The sequence below is a fragment of the Lampris incognitus genome, chromosome 6, assembly GCF_029633865.1.
Source record: "Lampris incognitus isolate fLamInc1 chromosome 6, fLamInc1.hap2, whole genome shotgun sequence".
In the NCBI taxonomy this organism is placed as follows: Eukaryota; Metazoa; Chordata; class Actinopteri; order Lampriformes; family Lampridae; genus Lampris; species Lampris incognitus.
This window is the reverse complement of record NC_079216.1, coordinates 67,738,996-67,763,430: the sequence shown is the minus strand read 5'-3', so window position 1 is coordinate 67,763,430 and position 24,435 is coordinate 67,738,996. Positions and strand designations below refer to the sequence as shown.

At 47.2% G+C, this 24,435-nt stretch overlaps 2 protein-coding genes across 9 annotated transcripts in view; one reads left to right on the top strand and one right to left on the bottom strand.

Annotated features, from left to right (window-relative positions):
* The first annotated feature begins 6,398 nt into the window (after positions 1 to 6,398).
* On the top strand, positions 6,399 to 13,811 carry rad52 (RAD52 homolog, DNA repair protein). 4 transcript variants are annotated; one of them, XM_056281969.1, is made up of 13 exons: positions 6,399 to 6,494; positions 8,257 to 8,587; positions 9,215 to 9,516; positions 10,954 to 11,055; positions 11,137 to 11,230; positions 11,321 to 11,388; positions 11,743 to 11,861; positions 12,010 to 12,085; positions 12,196 to 12,491; positions 12,611 to 12,813; positions 12,974 to 13,072; positions 13,197 to 13,451; positions 13,546 to 13,811. In XM_056281969.1, exons 3-13 carry the CDS (start codon positions 9,370 to 9,372, stop codon positions 13,605 to 13,607), a joined length of 1,521 nt encoding a protein of 506 aa, XP_056137944.1. In that variant the 5' UTR covers positions 6,399 to 6,494; positions 8,257 to 8,587; positions 9,215 to 9,369; the 3' UTR covers positions 13,608 to 13,811. The 4 variants fall into 4 exon arrangements, with proteins under 4 accessions (XP_056137944.1, XP_056137946.1, XP_056137948.1 ...); XM_056281971.1 differs by lacking the exon at positions 9,215 to 9,516; XM_056281970.1 differs by lacking the exon at positions 6,399 to 6,494 and having other exon boundaries at positions 7,694 to 8,587.
* Positions 13,812 to 16,648: 2,837 nt separating this feature from the next.
* Positions 16,649 to 24,435, bottom strand: part of LOC130114167 (serine/threonine-protein kinase WNK1-like) — a 50,079-nt gene continuing 42,292 nt past the window's right edge. For 4 of the 5 annotated variants that reach the window (XM_056281954.1, XM_056281958.1, XM_056281956.1 and 1 more), the window contains 9 exons: positions 23,407 to 24,422; positions 23,235 to 23,309; positions 21,800 to 21,913; positions 21,334 to 21,661; positions 19,704 to 19,884; positions 19,373 to 19,566; positions 19,012 to 19,167; positions 18,710 to 18,927; positions 16,649 to 18,546 (listed from right to left, as the gene is read on the bottom strand). In XM_056281954.1, coding sequence (XP_056137929.1) covers positions 18,175 to 18,546; positions 18,710 to 18,927; positions 19,012 to 19,167; positions 19,373 to 19,566; positions 19,704 to 19,884; positions 21,334 to 21,661; positions 21,800 to 21,913; positions 23,235 to 23,309; positions 23,407 to 24,422 — 2,654 coding nt within the window. In that variant the 3' untranslated portion in view covers positions 16,649 to 18,174. The remainder of the gene's footprint in view (positions 18,547 to 18,709; positions 18,928 to 19,011; positions 19,168 to 19,372; positions 19,567 to 19,703; positions 19,885 to 21,333; positions 21,662 to 21,799; positions 21,914 to 23,234; positions 23,310 to 23,406; positions 24,423 to 24,435) is intronic. The other variant, XM_056281957.1, reaches the window with a different exon arrangement.

Below are 24,435 nucleotides of genomic sequence, written 5' to 3'. Positions count from 1 at the left end.
ATGAAACGGGGCCATTCCCACTTCGCAATGTATTTACGTTTACGGACTGTTCCAACCGCTAAGACCGGCAGGCCTGATTCTTCTGCCCAAACGGAGTGTTGTAGCGAATTCGGGGGGCGGCCCGGGAGCCGCCGCAGCCGGGACGCGAACCCGCGTGTCCCGCATCACGGGCGCCTGGCTACGTTAACCAGTCTTCTGAAGGGTCCGAGCCGTTAGCCGCGGGTACCCAGCCTACGGACTCGTGCACGTTACAGGACATCAGGCGTCCCGTTTCACTTGTACTCCAACCACCTACACGCTCCCCGCTCTCCATTTTTTCGAAAGTTGGTGCGCCGTTACACAAAACCCCACCACATCCTGCACTGATGACGTATTTTCCTGTTACGTCATTGTCGGGGACGCGTCAGGACGCGTAGCGTTCGCGCTACTAAAGACACGTGGTCAAATGCGCGAGGCGAGGCCGCTGCAAACGCGAATTCGTGCCGCCATCTTGGTGTGGGGAGGTACGCCGGAAGCGGGTGGGAAGGTACGCCGGAAGCGGGTGGGAAGGTACGCCGGAAGCGGGTGGGAAGATACACCGGAAGCGGGTGGGTTTACAGGCCTTGGTGGCTCATGTTCGAGCTTGGTAGTTTAGAAGCGCTGTGCAGGGAGGATGGAAGACGTGTTTCGCAGTAGCTCCGTTGAAATGTGACTTCTTTTATCCTTTATTTTATAATATTTTGTACCTTTTACCAATCTGAGCTTTAATATTGCAGCTGTTTACTTTTGTTAATTAATTTTTCAGTTGAGGATAATATATTGTTAACGTGCACAGATCTTATTTCTGTGTTTTGGGAATTGCTGCGGACCATCACTCCTGTCGTTATATACCAGGCTCAGCACCTAGCTATGACCCAGCCTGATTTAACAGCGTTGTCTAATGGGAGACACATTACATTCACTAGCTTTAACTGCAAAGGGCTCAGTAACCCTATAAAACGGAGCAAAGTATTATTACAGCATCTCCACCACCTGGGTGCCCATATGACCTTTCTACAAGAAACCCATCTCAAAGCCTCAGATCTTGTGAAACTGGAGAGAGGTTGGGTGGGTCAGACATCCCATTCCTCATTCATGTGTAAATCAAGAGGTGCGGCTATTCTGCTGCACAAATCTGTTCCCTTTGTTCCTTCAGATGTTATCTCTGGTGCTGATGGCAGCTTCGTCATAGCTGCTGGCCACTTTCATAGCACTCGCGTGGCCTTGGCTCACGATGATGCTTTTTTAAACGTTTTTCCTGACACCTCCTGATATGTCTTCACACTACTTAATATTAGGAGGAGGCTTCAACTGCTGGCTTAATCCTCAATTGGATCGTCCCTCCTCCAATGTCTGCACACCTTCAAAGTCTGCCAAGGTAGTCCAGTCTCTCATGAGGGAGTTTGCTGCTTCTGACGCCTGGCCCTTTTGAAACCCTACTAAAAGGGAATACCCCCCCCCCCATGTCCATCTTGCTTTTACCCGTATTGACTTTTTCCTGGTTGATAATCGATTACTTCCACCTGTGTCTGCATGTAAATATGACGCTACTGTTATATCTGATCACGCTCCAATGTCTATGAATATCTATTTTAAAAACTTTACTCGTACACGTGCGCCATGGCGTCTGAGTACTGGCCTGCTTCCTAATGAGGACTTTGTTCACTTTGTTTCCCGGCAAATGGATTTCTTTGTGAGTCTAAACAAAACGCCTGATGCTTCTCTTCAGTGCTGCAGGAGACTTTGAAGGCATGTATCAGGGGAGAGATCCTCTCTGATACAGGATACGAGAATACACTCAGACAAGAAAAATGGCTAAGTTGGCTCAACGCATATCTCAGCTTGATAACATGTACGCGACCTCCCGAGGCCCGGGGATATATAAGGAGCGTCTCTCCTTACAGGCAGGGTTTGATAGCCTTACGACGCGTCGTACTACAGAAATTCTGCTCCAAAGGAGATCGAGGTTTCATGAACACGGTGACAAGACCAGCAAGCTACTGGTGCACCAGTTAGCTCAGATATCATCATCCCATCAAACCCCCCAGATCCAACCAAATTCAGGTATAACTACTGAACCTTCAGAAATTAATAACACGTTTAAGGAATTTTTTTAGGTCTCTTTATGCGTCTGAACAGGCTTCTACACCTCCAAATTTTGATTTTTTCTCTTTGACAAATTAGATATTCCCTCCATTGAGCGGTCTGTCACAGAGGAGCTTGACAAGCCAATCACTATAGCAGAGCCCAATAGAGCTGCGTGGTCTCTACATGGTGGGGAATGTCCAGGACCAGATGGATAGCCCAAGCTGGCCCCTTTACTAATGGAACTGTTTAATGAATCGTTTGATTTAGGTTGCCTTCTTCAAACTCTTACTCGGGCCTCAATTTCCAGAAAGGCAAAGATCCCGTAGCCTGCACCTCCTACCGCCCAATACGCTTGTTAAACGTTGACTTGAAGTTGTTATCAAAACTGCTGGCGCTACGTCTGGAATCTGTTCTCCCATCTCGTATCTCGTATCTCTTCGGACCAAAGAGATACGAGATGGGCATTCCTTGCCAACCTTAGACGCCTGTGTAATACAATCTGTAATGTCTCCAACTCTAATACCCATGAAGCTTTGATATCTTTAGACGCCGAGAAGGCATTTGATAGAGTGGAGTAGGATTACCTTTTTTATACTTTAGAGAGATTTGGTTTTGGGGGAAGTTTTATTTCTTGGATTAAGCTACTCTACTCTGCTCCCCAAGCCTCAGTCAGGACAAAGAATATTCAGTCGGATTGTTTTTGCCTCTATCGCTCTACAAGACAAGGTTGTCCTTTGAGTCCGTTATTATTTGCAGTCGCCATTGGACCCCTTTCGATACTGCTCCGATCTAAGCCCTATATTACAGGCATATTTAGAGATGGAGCAGAATTGGAGGGCTCCCTTTATGCAGATGACCTTTTATATGTTTCCAACTTGCCTATCTCGGTCCCTGCTGCCCTTGCTACTCCTCAGTCATTTGGCCAAATATCTGGATACAAATTGAACTTAAACAAGAGTGAGATATTTCCTATTAATACAGCTGCTAAGAATTATCCTCTACACAACTTACCCTTTAAAATTGCCCAACATAGCGTTACATATCTTGGAGTCCATATTACACACAAATGTTAAGACCTCTACAAAGCTAACTTTGGCCCCTTATTGACCGAATCCGAGAAGACTGTGAACGTTGGTCTGTGCTCAGTCTTTCTTTAGTTGCGTGAGTCAATTCTGTTAAAATTAATATTCTTCCTCGGTTCTCCTACTTGTTCCAATGCATACCGCTTTTCCTTTCTCAGACCTTCTTCTGTAAATTGGATAGTCTGATCTTGGAGTTTATCTGGAATAAGAAGGTTCCTAGGCTGCGTAAACATTATTTGCAAAGGCCTCGGCAACTTGGAGAGCTGGCTTTACCGGATCTCCTGTTCTATTATTGGGCAGCCAGCATTGAATCGTCGCCCTGTATCGTGACACCCGATTCTTGCCAATACACAGCCCTACAGTAACTCAAGGTGCAACATTTTGCACATAGCTCTTGTTGTGTTGACAGGTGTCATGTCTCGTCCTCATCAGATAATAATAAGCCAGTATGACCACAGCGAAACAGCGTTGGCTGTGCTGTCTCAAGTCAGGTGTGTCCAGCACTCATCAGGACTTACTGTTCAAAACAATGGCAGTGCATTCAAGAGTAATTAAACAAGGCACTGTTATCACATTCTTATGGGTTCCTGCTCACACTAAGGGCATGAAAAAGTGGACGAACTAGCCAAACAAGCACTTCGGGAAGGAAACATACACATCCATCCATAGAGCATGCAGCACCACTCCTGGTACAGGCTGTTGTCATATCACACATTGACTACTGCAACTCCTGGCTGGCAGGTCTCCCTGCAGGCACTTTCAAACCTCTGCAAATGTTCCTTCAATCAACCCAAAACAGCACAACCCAGATAGCAAAACTGCTGTGGACTGGACCCGTCCCACACCCGACACTTCACCTGGCCCACATACCGCGTGGGATGATGGCACTTGGGCGGTCCGCTCCTGTTTGCCAGATCTGGGCCAGAACCAAGCCATAGCAATGCTGCATGTGCCACATATTTGCCAAAGGTGGCCATATTTGTTTTGTGATATTTGGGCCATATTCACCATTTACCACACGGGCCACTTCAGGGTCACATCCAGACCACATGTTGCCCAGAGCACCGCATCTTTGCCACAAAAGGCCCACATGTGAATTGGCATATTTGGGCCATATTTGTTATTATACATGTGGGCCACTTCAGGCTCACATCCAGTTTGTCAGGGCCAGAAGAAGACCACCAGTGCCACATCACTGCCTGAAGTGGCCCACATCCGGATGCTGTCTGGGATGTCACTCTGCTGTTCATATCCCTCCACTGACTCCCAGTAGCTGCCCACATCAAATTCAAAACCTTGATGCTCGCTTACAAAACAGCAACTAAGACGGCTCCCACCTACCTGAACTCCCTTATTCAGGTCTACACTCAGTCCCGCTCACTACGCCCTGCCAATGAAAGAGGCTGGCACTTCCACCACAACCGGGCCCTAAGTCACCAGCCAGACTCTTCTCTTTGTAGTTCCCCGCTGGTGGAACGAGTTACCAAACTCAATTCAATCTGCTGAGTCCCTCTCCGTCTTTAAGAAGAAGCTAAAGACCCAGCTCTTTCTCCAACACCTCCACACCTATGTATGACATTACATCTTTATTTATACTTTCACCATGTGGGGGATCTTATTTTAAAAATCCTCATTTACAATATTCTTGTTAGGAAAAATAAAATCCTACCGTTGTGAGAAGTCAAATGTTAAGCTGAACAACTCAATAATGAGTAGCTGAATACTGCATAAGAGCACAAATGGGTTAATCACTGACACATTTCCTTTAGTTGAAGGGCCATGTTTGATATGCTACCATTTTTTCTAAGATGTTCACTAATGGCCTTAAAATCCGCTATCTAACATAGATTGTACATTTCACCTGTAGGAATGATTGATTCGGCTTATGGCATCAATTCGCTTTGTGGCCCCTGCAGAGCCACAAAGTGGATAAAACCTGATGTTCTTGACCAGATGCATTGATGGGCGAGACATTGACTTCTCTGTGGAGAGGTTATTTCATATTGCATCGTCAGTGCACGCGGGCACGCTGGTTCTGTGTTAAAACGTTCATTCTACACAATCACTGGCTAAAATTGGCCAGTGATTGTGGCCAATTTAGTGGCTCTTCCTATTTTTTCTCCCTGTTAAAGGTTTTTTTTTTAGGTTGTTGTCCCTTATCCGATGTGAGGGTCCAAGGACAGGATGTTGTGTTGCTGTAAAGCCCCCTGAGGCAAACATGTAATTTGTGATATTGGCCTGTACAAATAAAAGAGATTTGACGTGACATGACACCTGATGGTATTAATAAAAAATGAAATAAAATAAATCCGCTACTCTGCAGCCTATGCATTGCCTTTGTGCACTGCCTGTTGACTGACACCTGCTTCTTCGGCACTTACTTGGGTTGCTGGGCCCTGATGAGGTCCTTGCTTGTGTTGCATTAACTCTCAGATGTCACTGGATAAAAGCGTCTGCTGAATGACATTGTAACATTGTGAATGGTAACATCCACATCAAATGATCAAAACTCCACATCAAATGATCCAAACCGGAAGGAAAGGGCTTTGTGTGGAAAAATGCCAACAAAGAGTGACAGGAGGTGTGGGATGAGGAGACGAGGGGGGGGGGACGTTTACATGGGGTTCAAAGCGGAGCAGGCGGGGTAAGAAACGGGGCAGTAAAAGGAAGAGAAGAAGAGGTCGTAGTCAGAAAAGGAACAGGACCCAACAATCTACACAGCACACTTCATGTTAACCGGGTTTTGTGAGCATTGTTAGATACCAAAAACTGTGGACACGTTATCATTAACGGCAACACACACACACACACACACACACACACACACACACACACACACCAGAAAGGAGGGACATATAATGGCGGAAGTGGAAGATAACAGGGGGGGGCAGAACGTCAGAACACGGCGGTGGAGTGTGGCGCTAGCGGGCGGGGCAGAAGACGCTTGATCAGCTACCTCTGAGGAACAGGGCTGGAGTGTATCGCAATGCTGTAGGAGTTTATTCGATCCGGTAGGTGGCAGTAGTGCGACCGATATGGGCACAAACTGCCGTTACACGTCAAGGAAGAAGAAGACGAAGACGCATTAAGAAGACGAAGAAGAAGCAGAAGCCAAAACATCGTTGGGACCCAATGAGCGCGTTGTTGGCCCAGGTCTGGCCCAGGTCTGGCCCAGGTCTGGCCCAGGTCCGTAAGCTCCGCCTGCAGAGGGCGGGGCGTTCGGGTTGGTTCTTTTGCGCGGGTCTGTAGCTTTGTTGCCGCGTTCGTAGCCTAGTTGGCGGGTTCGCTGTCGGGTGGGTCCGAGCGGTGAGTTTGTGGATCGGAGCGGAGAGGTGGTGGGTCGGAGCGGAGAGTTCGTGGGTCGGAGCGGAGAGATTGTGGCTCGGAGCGGAGAGTTCGTGGGTCTTCCCTCGTCCTTCGTTGCTTCTTACACCGCGTCGTGTTTGGTGAAGCTCCGCGGTGCCGCAGCTGCCGCTTCGCGCTCGGACTCACCGCTGCCGTTCACTTTGACAGCGTTCCTGTTTCTACTGAGAGGACGTCTTTATCTGTCCTGTTTCTACTGAGAGGACGCCTTTATCTTTCCTGTTTCTACTGAGAGGACGTCTTTATCTGTCCTGTTTCTACTGAGAGGACGTCTTTATCTGTCCTGTTTCTACTGAGAGGACGTCTTTATCTGTCCTGTTTCTACTGAGAGGACGTCTTTATCTGTCCTGTTTCTACTGAGAGGACGCCTTTATCTTTCCTGTCTCTACTGAGAGGACGTCTTTATCTGTCCTGTTTCTACTGAGAGGACGTCTTTATCTCTCCTGTTTCTACTGAGAGGACGTCTTTATCTTTCCTGTTTCTACTGAGAGGACGTCTTTATCTGTCCTGTTTCTACTGAGAGGACGCCTTTATCTTTCCTGTTTCTACTGAGAGGACGTCTTTATCTTTCCTGTTTCTACTGAGAGGACGTCTTTATCTGTCCTGTTTCTACTGAGAGGACGTCTTTATCTGTCCTGTTTCTACTGAGAGGACGTCTTTATCTGTCCTGTTTCTACTGAGAGGACGTCTTTATCTGTCCTGTTTCTACTGAGAGGACGTCTTTATCTGTCCTGTTTCTACTGAGAGGACGCCTTTATCTTTCCTGTCTCTACTGAGAGGACGTCTTTATCTGTCCTGTTTCTACTGAGAGGACGTCTTTATCTGTCCTGTTTCTACTGAGAGGACGTCTTTATCTTTCCTGTTTCTACTGAGAGGACGTCTTTATCTGTCCTGTTTCTACTGAGAGGACGCCTTTATCTTTCCTGTTTCTACTGAGAGGACGTCTTTATCTGTCCTGTTTCTACTGAGAGGACGTCTTTATCTGTCCTGTTTCTACTGAGAGGACGTCTTTATCTCTCCTGTTTCTACTGAGAGGACGTCTTTATCTCTCCTGTTTCTACTGAGAGGACGTCTTTATCTGTCCTGTTTCTACTGAGAGGACGTCTTTATCTGTCCTGTTTCTACTGAGAGGACGTCTTTATCTGTACTGTTTCTACTGAGAGGACGTCTTTATCTGTCCTGTTTCTACTGAGAGGACGTCTTTATCTGTCCTGTTTCTACTGAGAGGACGTCTTTATCTTTCCTGTTTCTGTTTAGCGGACGCCTTTACATTGTAGCGTGCCTGGATAAGTAGACAAGTTGGTCCTCGACTAAAGACTCGAACCCTTTAGTCGACCGCTTAACGTTGTCGCTTGCGGAGCGGGAGCCACGGGTTCGCTTCCCGGCTGCGGCGGTTCCCCGACTGCCCCCTTAATTCGTTGCAATGTTTTCTATTTCTATTTAGCGGACGCTTTTATGTTTCTATTTCTATTTAGCGGACGCGTTTCTATTTCTATTTAGCGGACGCTTTTATGTTTCTATTTCTATTTAACGGACGCTTTTATGTTTCTATTTCTATTTAGCGGACGCGTTTCTATTTCTATTTAGCGGACGCTTTTATGTTTCTATTTCTATTTAGCGGACGCTTTTATGTTTCTATTTCTATTTAGCGGACGCGTTTCTATTTCTATTTAGCGGACGCTTTTATGTTTCTATTTCTATTTAGCGGACGCTTTTATCCACCAAAGCGACGTACTAAGGGGGGTCAACAGAACACAGGCCGGTACCGATAGTAACCCGCCGGTCCGGGCTGAGCAGGAAGGGCGGTTGAGGTGACTGAGCAGCGGGTCCTCCGTGGCCGTGTAAAGGAGAAGCCGGGGTGACATGGCGGCCACCGCCTTTAACAACACGCCTGCGTTTTAACCTTCAGTGGCAATTTCACTCAAACGTTTCCCGACTTGAGTTACGTCACTATGCCCGACGAGCTGACGTGTGCAACTATGCAGCATGACACCGAGGAGCGGAAGAGGAACCGGGGAGCCAAGAGCTTTGGAAACGTGAGTGGGCTGTGGGGGTAGAACGGGAGTCCATGGCGTCCTGCTGTGCTTTCTGTCAGTTGACCCGGTTCCGTGTTGATGGCGCTCTTCCAGCTGCAGCAGCCGGTCCGAGCGCTTCACACCTGATGTTACTGATGTCCAGTCAATATGGCGCGGCGGCCTGCCGCCCAGTGGCTGCTGGGATAGGCTCCAGCATGCAGCCCCGCCACCCCCACACCAGGATAAGCGGTTCGGATGGTGGACGGACGGATGTGTGGATGTGTGGATGAATGGATGTGTGGATGTGTGGGTGGATGGATGGATGGATGTGTGGATGGATGTCTGGATGGATGGATGGATGTGTGGATGGATGTGTGGGTGGATGGATGGATGTGTGGATGGATGGATGTGTGAATGGATGTGTGGGTGGATGGATGGATGTGTGGATGGATAGACTACTGAGTACTCGTGTCATAGAGACCTCCTGTGAAGCGCTGTGGCCACAGGCGTTTCTCCACCAGTCACCACCTCAGTCAGGGGCGTGGGGCGTGTGGAATGTTCCGAGACGAGCCCTCTAATGGATCGTCCTGTTCTTCATGGTGGCGAAGTGGTGGTTTGGTAAAGTCGTTTTTTTGCTAAAACCTCCAGATCTCCTGGGAGCCCTAAGGGCGGCTGCTGGCATCCCGCAGCGTCCTGATGCCAAACAATGCTTATTTCCTGCTGCTTGGCTGGACCGGACCGGACCGGACCGGACCAGCGGGCCGGCGCTGCAGACGCGAATGTGGCGGACTGACTGAGTGGTCATGTTTGACATGATTGGGCCGCTGGATCAGGTGACCGACGACGTCACTGACGTTACACGATTGGTCGGCTGGACGGCTGGCTGGAGTGGCTGTTTGGAGGGGGCGTGGCCTGCTGGTGTAACGGAGACTGCAGCGGTTGGTCGGCAGGTGCAGGTTACCGAGTCGAACTGTTGATGCTGTGCTTTCTATTTGTATGTCGCGTTACTACCGCCGGTCAGTTCTTGCTCTCCTGACGACATGAGGGATGGCGGTGACCAGCCACCATTTGTACTTTGCCACCTGATAATTGCAATCGGACACAAATTGCGCTCAGCAGCTAAACTGGGGGGGAATGTGTCGTTAACCGGTAATTAGAGCGGTTCTAATCTCAGCTAAATGAAGTTCTCTTTCAAATCAACATCCCAAGATATGAGCGGGAAAGTGTTGTTCTTGCAGCTGCATTTATAACCTTTTTCTTCTCCGGACTCGAACGCAGCTTTAAGCGTGTCATGTGATGTGCCCCTTCAGTGCACTGGGACAACAAATATGTCTTACTGGGACCACTGCAGATGAGCTTTTAATATCCACCAATTCACATTACAGACACCGGTACCACTGACTACCCCTCTAACAAACACTGACCATACAGGGTCCAGCCTTCAACTAGGTCTGGATCTAGTCTTGTTATTAAAATTACCGTCTGAAAATAACAAACCAACAGCTTCCCCTGGCCTCTGGGAGGAAACGCCACTGATCTCAATCCGAGTCAGGCTCCAATATGTGGGGTGATCAGTAAGGAAGTGAGTCTCTGTTCACATAAGCTTCCAAATTATTATTTAAGTGGCTGCTGATAAACCCAAGAAAAGCCTCATGAAATCACGACTTGGCAGGTGGTGTAAACCGAGACATATTGCCCTGTTGCTCATCACACTACTTAGACCCATCTATCGGCTAAATACGTCTTGTGATAGGATGCTAGTTCGGGAGCGTTATTCATTTTTAAAACTGCAGTATGTTGGCAAATAGGTGATTATTACTTTGCAAACCTTCAGTATCGGTAATATTTTGTGTTAAGCAGTTGTTGTGAGCTGTGTGCACGCCACGTTGTTTGGTGAGACGTTTCAAATCCATTTGCATCGTGACTCGAGAGCCTTGAACCAACCAACCTGCAGCTGAGTTGTCTGATCCTGGCACTTAATCCCTACCAGCCCCACAGGGACTTTCTTTAGATGAATCTGCACTCTGGGGCAAGTTGGGGGGGGGGGTCTCCATCCATCCAGCCATCTTGGATCGATAAATGATTACAAAAAAGTCACCCTAGCATTACTTCCATGATGCACAAGTTCAAAGACTCGGTCATATACAGAACAAAACTTTGCTTTCAAGCGTCATTTGAAAAATGTTCAGAGGTCGCTGATGAGGCTACAGAAGGGACCTGAACAAGTGGGCAGTCAAGATAAAATGGTTTGTCCTGTGGAGAGGATGGAGGATGCAAGTAACCACTGTCATAAATGTGTAATTAATTTGCACTGTAGAATTGTTTTAATTGAATATGGAGTAAATTTTAATCGGCATTCATCTAGCTGATTGTGTGACTCTTTATAGTTCAACTACACAGCTGAGGAGTACCAGGCAGTTCAGCGGGCTCTGCGGCAGAAGCTGGGACCAGAGTACATCAGTACCAGAGTAGCTGGTGGGGGGCAAAAGGTATGTCTGTCTGTCTGTCCATCTTCCTCTGTCTCTGTCTCACCCTGCCTTTCTCATCGGTGCTTAATTTGACCCTTACAGGTGTGTTATGTTGAAGGGCATCGCGTCATCAGCTTGGCCAACGAGATGTTCGGGTACAACGGCTGGTCTCACTCCATATCCCAACAGAATGTCGGTAGGAAGCAGACTAGCAGATCTTACCTTTGTGCTACGGTGCTGAGATAGTGCCTCGTTAATACCACGCTGCTGTTTTGGGGGTTTACAGACTTTGTGGACCTCATCAACGGGAAGTTCTACGTTGGAGTCAGTGCATTTGTCAAAGTGGAATTGAAGGTTAGATGAACATGTGATATCTCAAAAGACTGAACATGTTGTGTCGTCAAAACAATGCACCGTGTAGCCCATCTGCTCTCTGCCAATTGTCTCGAGCTAAAACAGAGTACGGAGCTTTTTATTCATTTTAGGAGGGATCCAAAAGAATTTGTCCTTCACTCGCAGTTACATTAAAATCTTTCTTGTTTTGCTGTAAGATTTGTTTTCAGTTGTGTTTGCAGCCATTTCACTTTTTTGCAGAGGAAGATCATCACATAAAGAGATTCAACATCAGATAATGTTTCATTCAAAATTCAGTGGCGCCATTGCCCAAACTCTTGCAGATTCTGTTAACAAGGCTGTGTTTGTCTCCAGGACGGATCGTACCATGAAGATGTGGGCTATGGAGTGAGCGAAGGGTTGAAGTCCAAAGCACTGTCACTAGAGAAGGCGAGGAAGGAGGCGGTCACCGATGGGATGAAGAGAGCCCTGAAGTAGCAGACGTTTTCTATTAGCTGACTTCAACTTACTCTGCACGTTAATTGTTGCGTTCTTTTGTGTCTATTGAATAATACTGCTTACTTCCTGACCATAAGCCGACTGAGCAAAAAGCTGAGGTGGTGTTTGTGTGGTCTTATTCAGATGTTTTGGCAACGCCCTTGGAAACTGCATCCTGAATAAGGAGTATCTCATCGCCATAAACAAGATCCCCAAACAGGTGAAACATATTCTTTGGTTGTTAGGATTTATAACTCGGGAGTCTTCTTTCCCCCTTTACGAATCAATCACGTGAACTCTTACTCTCCCTCTTCTCCCTTTCACACACAGCCTACGCCTCCTCTCAACCCAGCTGAGACCAAGCGCTCTGACACCGAGCCCTTGGTGGAGAAGGCGCGGTTCTCCAGCCTGGTCCAGGAGGAAAAATCATCATCAGCGGTGAGATCGGTAAAGACCCCTCTGGAGCCCAAAGTCCTTAACCGAGACCGAAACCATTCAGGGGCTCGGGGGAGCGGGACAGAAGCCAGATCACCTCTCCCTCGCTCGCCTGACGTCAGCCCCGTACCTGCATTTTCACATTCAGCAGCTGAAGCTGATGTGAAGAGTGAGAACAACGCCGGTGTCAGGTACACAGCACAGCCTCCCTGTGGTCGTCATTCTTCTTCTTCTTTTTTTGTCATACCATTTCCAACATAAAATGTCCCTCTTCCTTCCCCTCCCTGCTCTTTTTCTTTCTTTCTTTTAGGCTGGCGGCCAACTCTGGGGACGTTGTCCTACCTGAAACACACACAGACCCCAAACAGCTGAGGAAACTCAGGCAACAACAGCTCCAACAGAAGTTTAGGCAAGAGATGGAGGCCAAGAAGCTGCACCAGGAACAGGGTCTGGATCAGGGCCAGTTTAAGTTTCAGGATACCGAGACAACTATTCGACCAGCATCCGTCGGAGGTGAGAGTGACTCAGACATAAGTGAAGACCTTGTGTAAAAGCGTTAGGAATGTTTGTTTTTTCTTCTTCAAGTCTTTTCTCATCTTGTTGTGTTTCCCCGTTTAACGTCAAATTAGACGGCATAAAGATGCGCTCCATTTTAGATGTTTTCTGTCCGCAGGTCATATCAGCTCCCCACGCCGGCTGGATGTACCCACACTGAACCACAGCACCCCTCACAGACACAGAGAGCCCAGCAGCAAGGACGAGTGTGTTGCAGGTGTCAGTTAAAGAACCAGCAGAGGGCTCAAGATCCTTGATAGTGTGTTCACGTGACGGCGGGACTGGCCGTTCTGCAGCCACACTCCCACGTGCCCCTGATTTTATCTTATTTTGTCCTCCAGATGATCCTGAGCTTTGGGATTTCTCCCTGGACGCGATTGAAGGGTTGGACGGCCTTGGAGGTCAGCCATCAAGAGGTGCCAGGCCCCAACCGCCCGGGCCTCACCAGATGCAGACGCGCAGCATGACCCCTCAGAGAGGCCCGCCGCTCACCCCGAGAGCCCCAGACAGGCCTGAGCACCAAGCCAGCCCGCATGATGGAACACAGGGAGACCACACCAAGCACAGAATTCAGCACCAGAATCAGGCGAGGCCAGGTCAGGCTTTTTGCAGTGAAACATTCTCCAAACTTCTTTCCATCACTCACTTGACTTTTTCCTTCACTTTTTTTAAAAAAATTTTTTTTTACAGGTCACATCTCGAGTCCGTATAGACAAGGGCAGTACATGAAGAAACGGAAACTGGACAGCTGAAATTTAAGGATTTTATCTTCTACTTCAAAGCTAGTTTTATGAACTCGGGTTTATGCTTGGAGTTTTATGGACGCTGTGATTTTGAAAATGTGTTTCTATTTATTGTGCGTACCTTCGTGTTGATATTGTAGTTGCTGACATTGCTTTTATGGATCAGTTTTGTAAAAATGCTAGAACGTCTGCTTTTGTAAAAAATAAATTACCTCAGCCAACTCCCCCCCCCCCCCCCCGTTTTTTTCATGGCCTGGCATGGCAGCCTGTCCAGGGTGTCTCCCCGCCTGCTGCCCACTGACTGCTGGGATCGGCTCCAGCATCCCCGCAGCCCTGACGGCAGGATAAGTGATGTGGATAATGGATGGATGGCTGGACGGACGGATGATTCCATGCATTTTTGTGCCTCGATGTGCTTATGCAGGTTTTCTCACTGTCCGCAGCACGGTAGATTTTTAATGTTGCACAAGCTGTAAAGGCTGAAAGGTGACAGCCATGTGGTCACCCAGAGTCTGATAGTGCAAAGCTCACCATCCTTCCACCCATCATCCAAGCCAAGCCGCTTACCCTGCTCTCAGGGTCACGGGGACACTGGAGCCTAGCTCAGCAGTCAGTGAGAGAGCAGGCGGAGACACACCCTGGACGGGCCCACACACACACACACACCTAGGGACAGTTTAGTGCGGCCGAGTCACCTGACCTACAGGTCTTTGGACTGTGGGAGGAAACCGAAGCCCCCGGAGGAAACCCACACAGACACGGGGAGAACATGCAAACTCCACACGGAGGACGACCCCCAAGGTTGGACTACCCCGGGGCTCGAACCCAGGACCTTCTTGCTGTGAGGCGACTGCGCTAACCACTGATTTGAAAAAAACGTTTGACTCTAGAAGGTGGAGGAACATGTATTTTTTTGTTTGTTTAACATCGGGCAAAGGGACTGCCGATGGAAACGAGCCTCCTGGCTAACTCGGGTGCGTCTCCACGTGTTTCGAATGTTGATTAATGTACCTTGTCCCTTCCCAAATAAACGTTTTTTTAAAAAAAAGATGCTTGGAGAGCTTCGGGAGAATGGCAGGTGATTCCTTTGAGCTGGTGGTTGTTCAGCTGCCTGCTACGTCAGCACAACTACATGATGCACCCAATCACACACAACACCACCACCACAAATGCCCAAGATGATTTATTTTTTATTTTTTTTACATTTTTTACAATGTGAAAAAACACACAAAACCGGAGGACACAGTCACAGGAAGTCAGTAAAGAGGGAACAGAAGGAGTACGACACAGGATCTAACTGTGGCCTCGACACAGACGACACCGTACACAGGAAGTTACAGTTACTGATAAGAGCTTCATAGCACATGGGTATTAGCTGTGTGAACTTGTGCTGTACAGTGGTGGGTTGTGAGTTGTCATCTGTAGGATTAAAAACCAGCGAGGCCAGCATGCAGACTCGTAGGCCGAGTCAGTCGGGTAGTGGAACACGTTGTGCCTGTGACGGTGGTGAATGGCAAGTCAACAGATCGGCACTTTGTGAAGACTCACAGGGAGGCAAAGAATAAAAAAAAAAGCAGGACCCTTAAATTCCATATCAAAAACATTGTAGTAACAACCCTCATGAGCATGCAAATGTTGTCCATTACCCCTCGGTCACTAGAAAACATCAAACATTGCATATTCTGCATTGCAGTAACTTATTTTTCTCTAGAGAAGTTAATTAATCATCCAATCTATGAGTAGGCGAGATGGTTACACGGAGCATGGCACTCACGCTTTGAGGACATTAAACTAAAGTTGTGCCAAACGGTAGCATGACAACTGTTATGATCTGTACACAGCTCGTTCTCCGGCCACACAAGTACTACTGTCAAATACTGTAATGACAACTGCATAACAGACAAATCTTTGCCAAACAATATTTTGAAGCACAAAATAAACTATACAGCCGATACAAGCCAACACAGAAGTAGTTGTAAAGACAAAAAAAAAATCTTTCCATATGACCCTGTGTGCTCTTTACTCTGCAGTCCTGTGTTGTGGTCTGTCCTGCTTTCCAGAGCTGTTAGGTGTCTGGGAATTATGTTTTCCAGAACAGCGTCTGGGAGTTATGTTTTCCAGAACAGCGTCTGGAAGTTGTGTTTTCCAGAACAGTGTCTGGGAGCTATCTTTTCCAGAACAGCGTCTGGGAGTTGTGTTTTCTAGAACAGCGCCTGGGAGTTATGTTTTCCAGAGCTGTTGAAGCGTCTGGGAGTTATGTTTTCCAGAGCTGTTAGAGAGTATGAGAGTTATGTTTTCCAGAGCCGTTAGAGAGTCTGGGAGTTACGTTTTCCAGAGCCGTAAGAGAGTCTGGGAGTTACGTTTTCCAGAGCCGTTAGGGAGTGGGAGTTATGTTTTCCAGAGCTATTAGAGACTCTGGGAGTTATGTTTTCCAGAGCTATTAGAGACTCTGGGAGTTATGTTTTCCAGAGCTATTAGAGACTCTGGGAGTTATGTTTTCCAGAGCTGTTAAGAGTCTGGGAGTTATGGTGGCCCTGGGACACTTCTGAAGATGAGTCATGTGTGTTGTGCAGAACTGATCGACTGGATTTGTGCTGTAAGTCACAGCTCCGTCATCACCGCCTTACTAACGCACAACTAGAGCGATGGTGAACATGTTAATAGTGAGGCTGCAAGGCACCAGAGTGTTCTGCAGGCTCCGCAGACTAGAGTGCAGATGCATGTAATGGATGCATGTAATGGGTGGGTTGTAGCAAACATAGTATGTTCTGGTGACAGCATGACTGAAAAGCTTTCACCTCACACATGCCTGTGTGTGTGTCACACACATGCACGCGTGCACGCACACTCACACGCAGTAAAATAGAAAAGGGGACAGGGCGGTGAAAGATAAGAGCTTAATAAAACAGGACTACTCCTGTGTTTAGAGTGGGATACCAATGTTGACAACCCTGCAATTGCACTTTCATATTCCTTTAACTACATGTTGTTTAACAACCTTTAATAATAATTACAGTGAAACATCAAAATCTGATGGCTGAATACAGGTCCATAAAGAACATTGTTTATTTTATTAAATATACACATACAAAACAGACCACAGAGAGAACCCCAGACACTTTTTTGTGATTTGAGAGGTGACGGCAAGGGGACGTAAGGTGAGCTGTTACGTCTGACATGACTTTTAACAGCCAACTGTACATCTGTATCATGCACCTTGTGTGTGAACAACTGTATATGTGTGTATGTGTGTGTGTGTGTGTGTGGGGGGGGTATGTTTCATTGCACGCTCAGAAAAACCCACTGTCTTATCAACAGCATGACAATAACCCAAACCTGCTCCCTCTGCTAAGATATGGACATCTACTGTAATCTAGTAACGTGTACAGTCAAAGACTTCAGCAGGTGAACTTTACATGTAAAGCCAAGTTGTGATTACAGTAACGACACCTCTGCAACTCAAACCAAGCCCACATGTTAGTCAACGTGCGTACAGATGTGTGTAGGTTGCACACAGATACAGCAGCTTACATTGACAGGTAAACTGTATGATCTTAAAACCAGCCTGTGTGGATAGATGGATGACAACTCAAATCACAAAGACACCATACTTTTCTCACAATAAGACATAAATAGGCTAAACATGAAGAGATGTCTATATACAAAGTATGCTTACATATGGATAAGGGTTAAGGCCACTGTTACGAGGGACGACATGTTTACGCGTGGTCATTATTGCATTTTAAATAGGGAGCCACTGGGAGTTATGCCAATTTCTATACACCTCCACCTCTGCCTCTCTAGCACATTCTTCCTATTACCGTCTATTCCCTCAGACTTTCCAGCCAACATATAAACTGTACTAGTTCAGCCAGGACCAAAGGGTCAATTTTTCACTTTCTGTACAGTCACAACCTACCAATGCCCTCCTAGATATCTTCACTTACAACTCCTCAGTTCATTCAATCCAATATATGTAGTTTGGTGTGTGTGCACATATGTTTCTATGTAGTTTGGTGTGTGTGCACATATGTTTCTATGTAGTTTGGTGTGTGTGCACATATGTTTACGTAGTTTGGTGCGTGTACATATGTTTATAGGGGCATCACTCACATGATCTCTGTCCTAGTTCAGCTAAAGACCAGGAATAACTAGAATCCTTCTTACCCCATTCTCTTCACAGGAATGATGACAATGCGATGGGCGCGTTCACTAAAACTCTTTGGCCACTGTTGGCTATGCACTTGGGTCCATCACTTCACCGGCAAAAAGTCACCAGTCAGTCACAGCTGATTTCCACAACCAATGGCAGGGCGGATGTGATTGGGCCGCTGTGTGTGTGTATTGCACTCTCCCTCCAATTACCAGACAGCTTTAATTTCTGTCTGACGGGACTGGACCACACAGGTCACATCCATTACAGAAAACAAGAAAACATAAAAGACAGAACAAAAATAAAAAGCACAACACCCAGTCAGCTAACCAACAAGCTTCATTGAGGGCAAGTGGTTATCACTCAATGGCTGTCCACCCTTTCCTGCCTTCCATCTCAGCCCAGATCAGGGCTCAGACTGGGCTACGTGGGCCTCAGGTTAGAACCTCCAGGGTTGACTGGTTTCTGAGAGGCCGACGTGGTTCCCATGTGGTAGCCCTGCTGTATGGATGCAGGGGCTGAGGTGGGGGGCTGGTACTGGGCTAGTGGCTGCGTGGGGTTAAGCATGTTAATCTGGCAGGACCCTGTGGAGCCAGTCCACTGAGGGGCACTGTATGGGGCGGAGGCATAGCCAAACCCTGTGGCAACTGGTCCCAGGGAGCCCTTACGAGGCCCTACAGGGAGAGGGGGGTTGGTGGGGTTAGGGTGGTGAGTGGTGGTGTTCGGTGTGGGTATGGTTGGACAGAGGTGGCCTGGAGCTGAGAATTTGCGTCCCATGTTGGCTGGAGGGATGATCTGTGGAGGGGGAAAGATTATTATGTGTGGTTTATAGAAACAATGACATATACTGGCTTCTAGTAGTAGATCTTCTCATTTCAACTTCCAGTACTATGAAAGGTAAGACAACACAGCTCATAAGAAGATGGCACAGAGTTATGAGGCACTAGTGAAAACTTACATCATGCCCCAGTGCTCCCTGCACTCCAGTTTTGGGTCCCCTCTTGCACTGGGAAAGGCTGATTGCATCCCTAGCCCAGTTATCCACTAGCTGATGCAGGTCATCAGTGAAGGTCCCCTTGCACTTCTGGGCAGGAGTAGCTCCAGCTGGTTGGGTCAGCGAGTTACAGTGGTTTTGGCTCTGACCTGCACCACTGTCGGAGCTAGCCCCACTGACTGCTGGGAATACAGGAAACAGAGGTCAACCAACATATTAATTTAAGCCAACAGTTCACAGTGACAATGTTGAGTGCTTGAAGGTACCAAGTGAGGAAATGCAGAGGCTGGGCATAGAAGGGGAAGATTTGAGCTGTTGTAAAGTGGTCCTGGTGGTGTCCTCAGAGGCCTCTGTTGCTGGCGGTGAATTATTATTTGGGGGGGACGCTGAAACACGGAGAGTCTGTGCCGAGTCTGCAGCTCCTAGAGGCATGAGCACAATACACTATGAGCTATGCATCAGCTGAAACACTATTTAAACTTGACCCTTCATAGTTTTGTTAGGAAAGTTTAGGTTTAAAAAAAAAATACAGGCACATAATGGGACAGGCATTGAGGAAAAAAAAATACAGGTTAACCTCAAATAGCCTTTTTTGAAAGCCAAGATCTTGGAGATTTAAGACCATACCTGAGTGTAGAGGACTTGGCTGGCCACTACTACGAGCAGATTTGTGACCTTTGCTTTTGGGTCTGCGTCGGCCTCCAGCCATGGCTACAGCAGGGGACAACACAGCTGAAGGAGGGTGTTTGCCGAGCTGGGTGAACAGGGCATCTATCTCCTCCTTCTGGCGAGAGTGCAGGGCCTGTATCTCTATCATATGTCTATGTGAGGTGAAGAAATGCATGGTTAAGATTTAATGACATTTTCACTCATGCTCAAGTAGTTCTATAGAAATATTGGCCAACGTCGACAAATAGATGCAAATTAGCTAAAATAAGGATTTGAAACAGTAACATACTTCTCTCTAAGGCGGCTAACTTCTCTCTGGAAATTCTCATCCTCGGGACCTGAGTCATCGTCATTGTCACTGCTTACATAATAGGGACAGGAGTTGCGAGGGTCAGACGTTGAGGATGACGGCCCGTTCTGTATACCGGAGCCATGGGAAGGACTGGAGCCTGCTGCTGAAGTTGGGGTCACTGGAAAAAAAATAACGATAGGAAGTCATATTAGACCTCGACCAGTGAAAATCGAGTAATAAACATTCTACAAGAGTTGGGACCAATCCAATATTGGTACCAGGTGCCTATACTGGCGTAATTCACTCATTGGATATCGGACTGACGTTACCGACCCAGGACCAATCCAGATTCCATAGTCTGATGTTTTCATGAATTATAAATATGTAATAATGCAATTTTAAGCCCATAGCGAAAATGGTGCAAGTTCAGGTAGTATGACGTGTTTTGAGTGTGGGGACATGGGACACAGGCGCTTTGCTTGCCTGCATAGAGAATGGGGAGCGGAGGATGCGGAAGCCGCCAATCAGGCGGCTGAAGCGGGGGGTAGTAGCGAGAAGGCGGGGGGGGGGGGGGTAACGAGGCCAACGGCGGCAGGTAAACAAGTTAAATACCACAAAATGTAAACCTGGAGTCTCCTAAACTTCACAGTAATTCAGAAAAAGATAAAATGGCCATAGATGAGTGTACATGCAGTTAGCAGCGCTGCTGCATGTGTAATCTCCCTGGCAGCTGCTGCAGCTGAGCCTGGGCAGGAGGTGCAGAGTGACGGGGAGGTGGCAGATGTGGACCCGCCTGTCACCAGTGAGGACAAATGACAGGACAGGTCAAGTGAAGAACCACATCGAAAATCTTCCATCACTTTATCCAGGTCATCGTCACAATTTGATTTAATTGATACTTGGAGAGTAAAAACTTCACACAGCGCAGTGAACATGGGTAAAGGTTTCAGGGAACAGGGTCAGTGCTGCAGGCTAGACAGGTGGAGATCACCAGACACCTTCACACCAGGTCAGTCAGGAGCAACATATTTCCAGTTGGTTTTACACATCACCCCTTAGTCTGTGTTGTCTTATCTTTCACCAAAAAAAAAGAAAAGAAAAAGAAAGTAAATCTTTCTGGCATTTTAACGTGAAATGACAACAGGATAGGTCCTTTTGTAAAAAATTTGAATAATTTTGGGTAATTTGGAGGAAAAAGCTGATTCTGAGTGAAACGGTGAGTGAGTTATCTGTGTCGTCGCCAGGCACTTGATGCATGAATATTTTTACTCATTGTGACTTTGAGGCTGAGGGGAGAGTCTCAACAGATGATCGCTTGAAAAACCATGTGAGGAGACGGACAAATGAACCACAGAATGACAGCCTCAACACCTAATCCTTACCCTACACTGTTGTTCTGTCAACACTGCATGAAAACTGACTTTTGCGAAAACAAGTTGTGTTATTTGTTTGCCATTCGCTGAGAATACAAATTGGCAGTCCTTGCCGGTCATGAGGTTTCTGAGACACAAACGTCAGTGGGCACAGATCAAAAAAAAAAAGTTCGTGGCAGAAAAGGGGGTGGAACAATTAAGCCTAGCTACACTTTTAGTTCCTGTCAATGGTGAATTTACAATCTGATACAAACCTGTTACTGAAAAACGTCCAACTTTGGAAGTGGGGGCAGTACTGGGCTCTGTGTGGGCATTAGCAGTCGTGGACACCTGGAAGCGCCCGATAGTAGTGGCTTGACTAGGCGGAACAGACGGGAGCGATAAGGCCCCATCTGTACTATCACCTGCCTGGACTCCTTTTGACAAAGGGGACAACCGATGGAGAGTATTTTCTGGACTTGAGAGGGAGGAGGAGGAGGAGGAGGAGGAGGAAGAGGAGGAGGATGGTGTGAGTGACGAAGAGGAGACTGCGTTGGATGGGTCTCGGACAACACTAGAAGTGCCATCAGTAGCAACAGAGACCTGGATGAGGAGAGGAAGGATGGAGTTTTAGTGAACCAAGTCAGACATACAAACCCAGTGGTCTGACAATAAAAATATCACACAACCATCTCAAAGTGACTAAAATTCATTCTTTTTTAGCTCCAGCTAAAAACTTACTTTGAAACGCCCCATAGTGAAGCTTTCTGCTGGGGCGGGGGCTTTGTTGCCACCCTGAACAGTCTCTGGACTCAGAGCTCTTCTCAACTGGGCATCTAAATTACCCAGGGGTTGCTGGGACCGTGGAATACAAAACATGGGTTTTTAAATTTTCAATACATACTGACCGAACTTTTACAATATCTCCATCACAGCACACATTTGATAGCAGCCTAGTTTGTGTCACACTGGAAGCAGCAGTGTCACCGCCCCCTCTGTTCATTTGAAATGAGGCAGCTAACTAATTGCATGGATGACCTGAAGTGCGAGGCAACATAGCAAGCTCTAAATCACGGTTCAGCTGAAATGCTGAGCCTGCTGTGCAAGAAATGTGCATCATAGCAACAAATTGGATTTCGGACAAATGTCCACTGTGGAAATTCTTTCCCTGCAAATATTAGGCTGCATTTTTCCAACAACATGGAGGACAAACTGACTGACTGTCGGGTTTTCCTTAACCATATGACCCGGCTCTGCCAATGTACAGAGACCATTACAAATTAAACACCGTCTGGAGAAAAGTAGCAGAAATTGTTGGTGTAGCCACATGTCATGAATATGTGTCTTATCTTGGTTAGTGGTTGATCTTATATAGGCTACTTTAATGCATTTGATTTAACTTGACCAGGCATAAAAACATATAGCAGATACATCTATAGGCAAGATGAAAGCGAACAGCAGGAGGCGGTTTGAGCACTTCCAGTGTGCTCGCAAAAGTTTTCACTTCTCTGAAACTGGACTGGCTGGTCATACCATGTCATTGTTCTGCAATTTACATGCAAGAGAACCAAAGTCGATTTGTCAAAATGACTTAAAAAGACACACACACACACACACACACACACACACACAAACACACACACACACAGAGAAAGGGAGAGACATGTCTTTCCTTCTTCCACATAGGCCCTATTATACTGTTGCCCTATTCACTGTTAGTGTTTCACTATCTCGTATTCAACTGGAGAGAAATAGTGTTTGCTATGCTATTTAAATAAATGGCTTTATAATTCAATAAAAATATTTTGTTTTGGTCAACAGAAATTGTTCAGTAAAAATTTTCATATTTTTTGTGGGTTTTTTTTATAACCATGGTATCAAAGATGGTATCAGATAAATTGTTTTTTCTATTATTGTACCAAAGTTAAAAAATGTGGTATTGTGACAATACCACAAACAAAAAACATAAATAACAATCCCCAAATATAAGTAGCTGTTTATACAAGTCTTCATTTTGTACAGAAATTAGGATAACCTTAGATTTTGCACCAAACTAAAACAAGATCACGGATAAATGAATAGGAGAGGCTGTATGAAACTCCTAACGAACGACAAACATCATTCTCGAGGCAAAATCATTCCTTATGGACTAATCTGATGGCATAAGAGGCCTCACCTGAGCTGGTCCAGGAAATGGAGATAATGACTCTGTGGAAGGGGTATTAGCTTGATCAAAACCGGCAGGTAGAGTCTTAAAATAAATAAGAGAGAAAGCACAACTGTCACCAAAAAGCACCTACCATCCCTACCCTTAAATGGTTTCCTTGGCTAGAACCACTTCCACTTACCTGTGCTCTGGGCTTGGTTGGAGGGGTCTGGACATGTCCTGCTGGAGTACCTCCCTGCCCTGAAGTGGGTGTGGGGCCTAGGGTGCCCTGTGCCCCTGAGGAAAGGGGAAGGTTAGATGGGGGCACAAGAGCTGCTCCAGGCGGGGGAGAAGTGTTTCCAGTGGGTGGAGAGACAGTGCCTGTGTTATGAGACAGTTCCACTGAGGGGCTGGAAGTGGCAGAGCTCTGGTCTTTAAAGAGGGACCGCAACTTCTTATCCAAGGCTTGGATGTCATCTATACCAAGAGCCTTGGTCTGGGACTCAGCCGCCTCTGACTCTACTGACTGAGGTTGGGCTTGGGGCTGGCTTGACAAGGTGGTGGTGGGTGGTGTGGGCTGAGACGGAACAAGCCCAGTTTGAGCTGCAGGAACTGAAGTGGTTATAGGCTGACATTGTGGGGGAGTGGACTGTGCTGTGTGGACGGAAGAAAGCATAGGCTGAGAGGAGGAAATGGCATTAGTAACAGGCTGCAGCTCTGAGACTGGCACAGTGCCAGCATTACTGGATGTAGAGCAAGCAGCAGAGGTGACAGAGAGAGCATTACTGCTCAGCTGAGGGATGTTAGTTATTGGTGCAGACTGGGAGGGCGCCGTTTGATGGAAAGACTGGGGAGGTGTGCTTGGTTCCTTTGTTGCAGGTATAGGGGATTGGGTTTGAGCTACTGTGAGTGGGGGGGAAGCCCTCCCAGTGGAAGGTGGTGGTGGTGAGGACCTGGCAGTGGAAGCGACAGACACAGCCGGCAGGGTGGCGGCGATGGCACTGGGAGCTGTCGCCTCAGCAGGAGCCAGGGCATAGTTAGAGTTTGAGTTTGGACAGATTCCAGCCTGTGTGGATGGGGCAGCACTGGGTTCTGGCTCGGTAACAGGGTGGCCCAGGGTGCGACATCTTTCTCCATTGGCCAGTCTCATTTCACTGAAGGCCTGTTGGAGAGTGGCAGATGGAGCTGACAGAGAGAGGCCCCGACCAACAGGGGCAGCTAGAAAGAGATT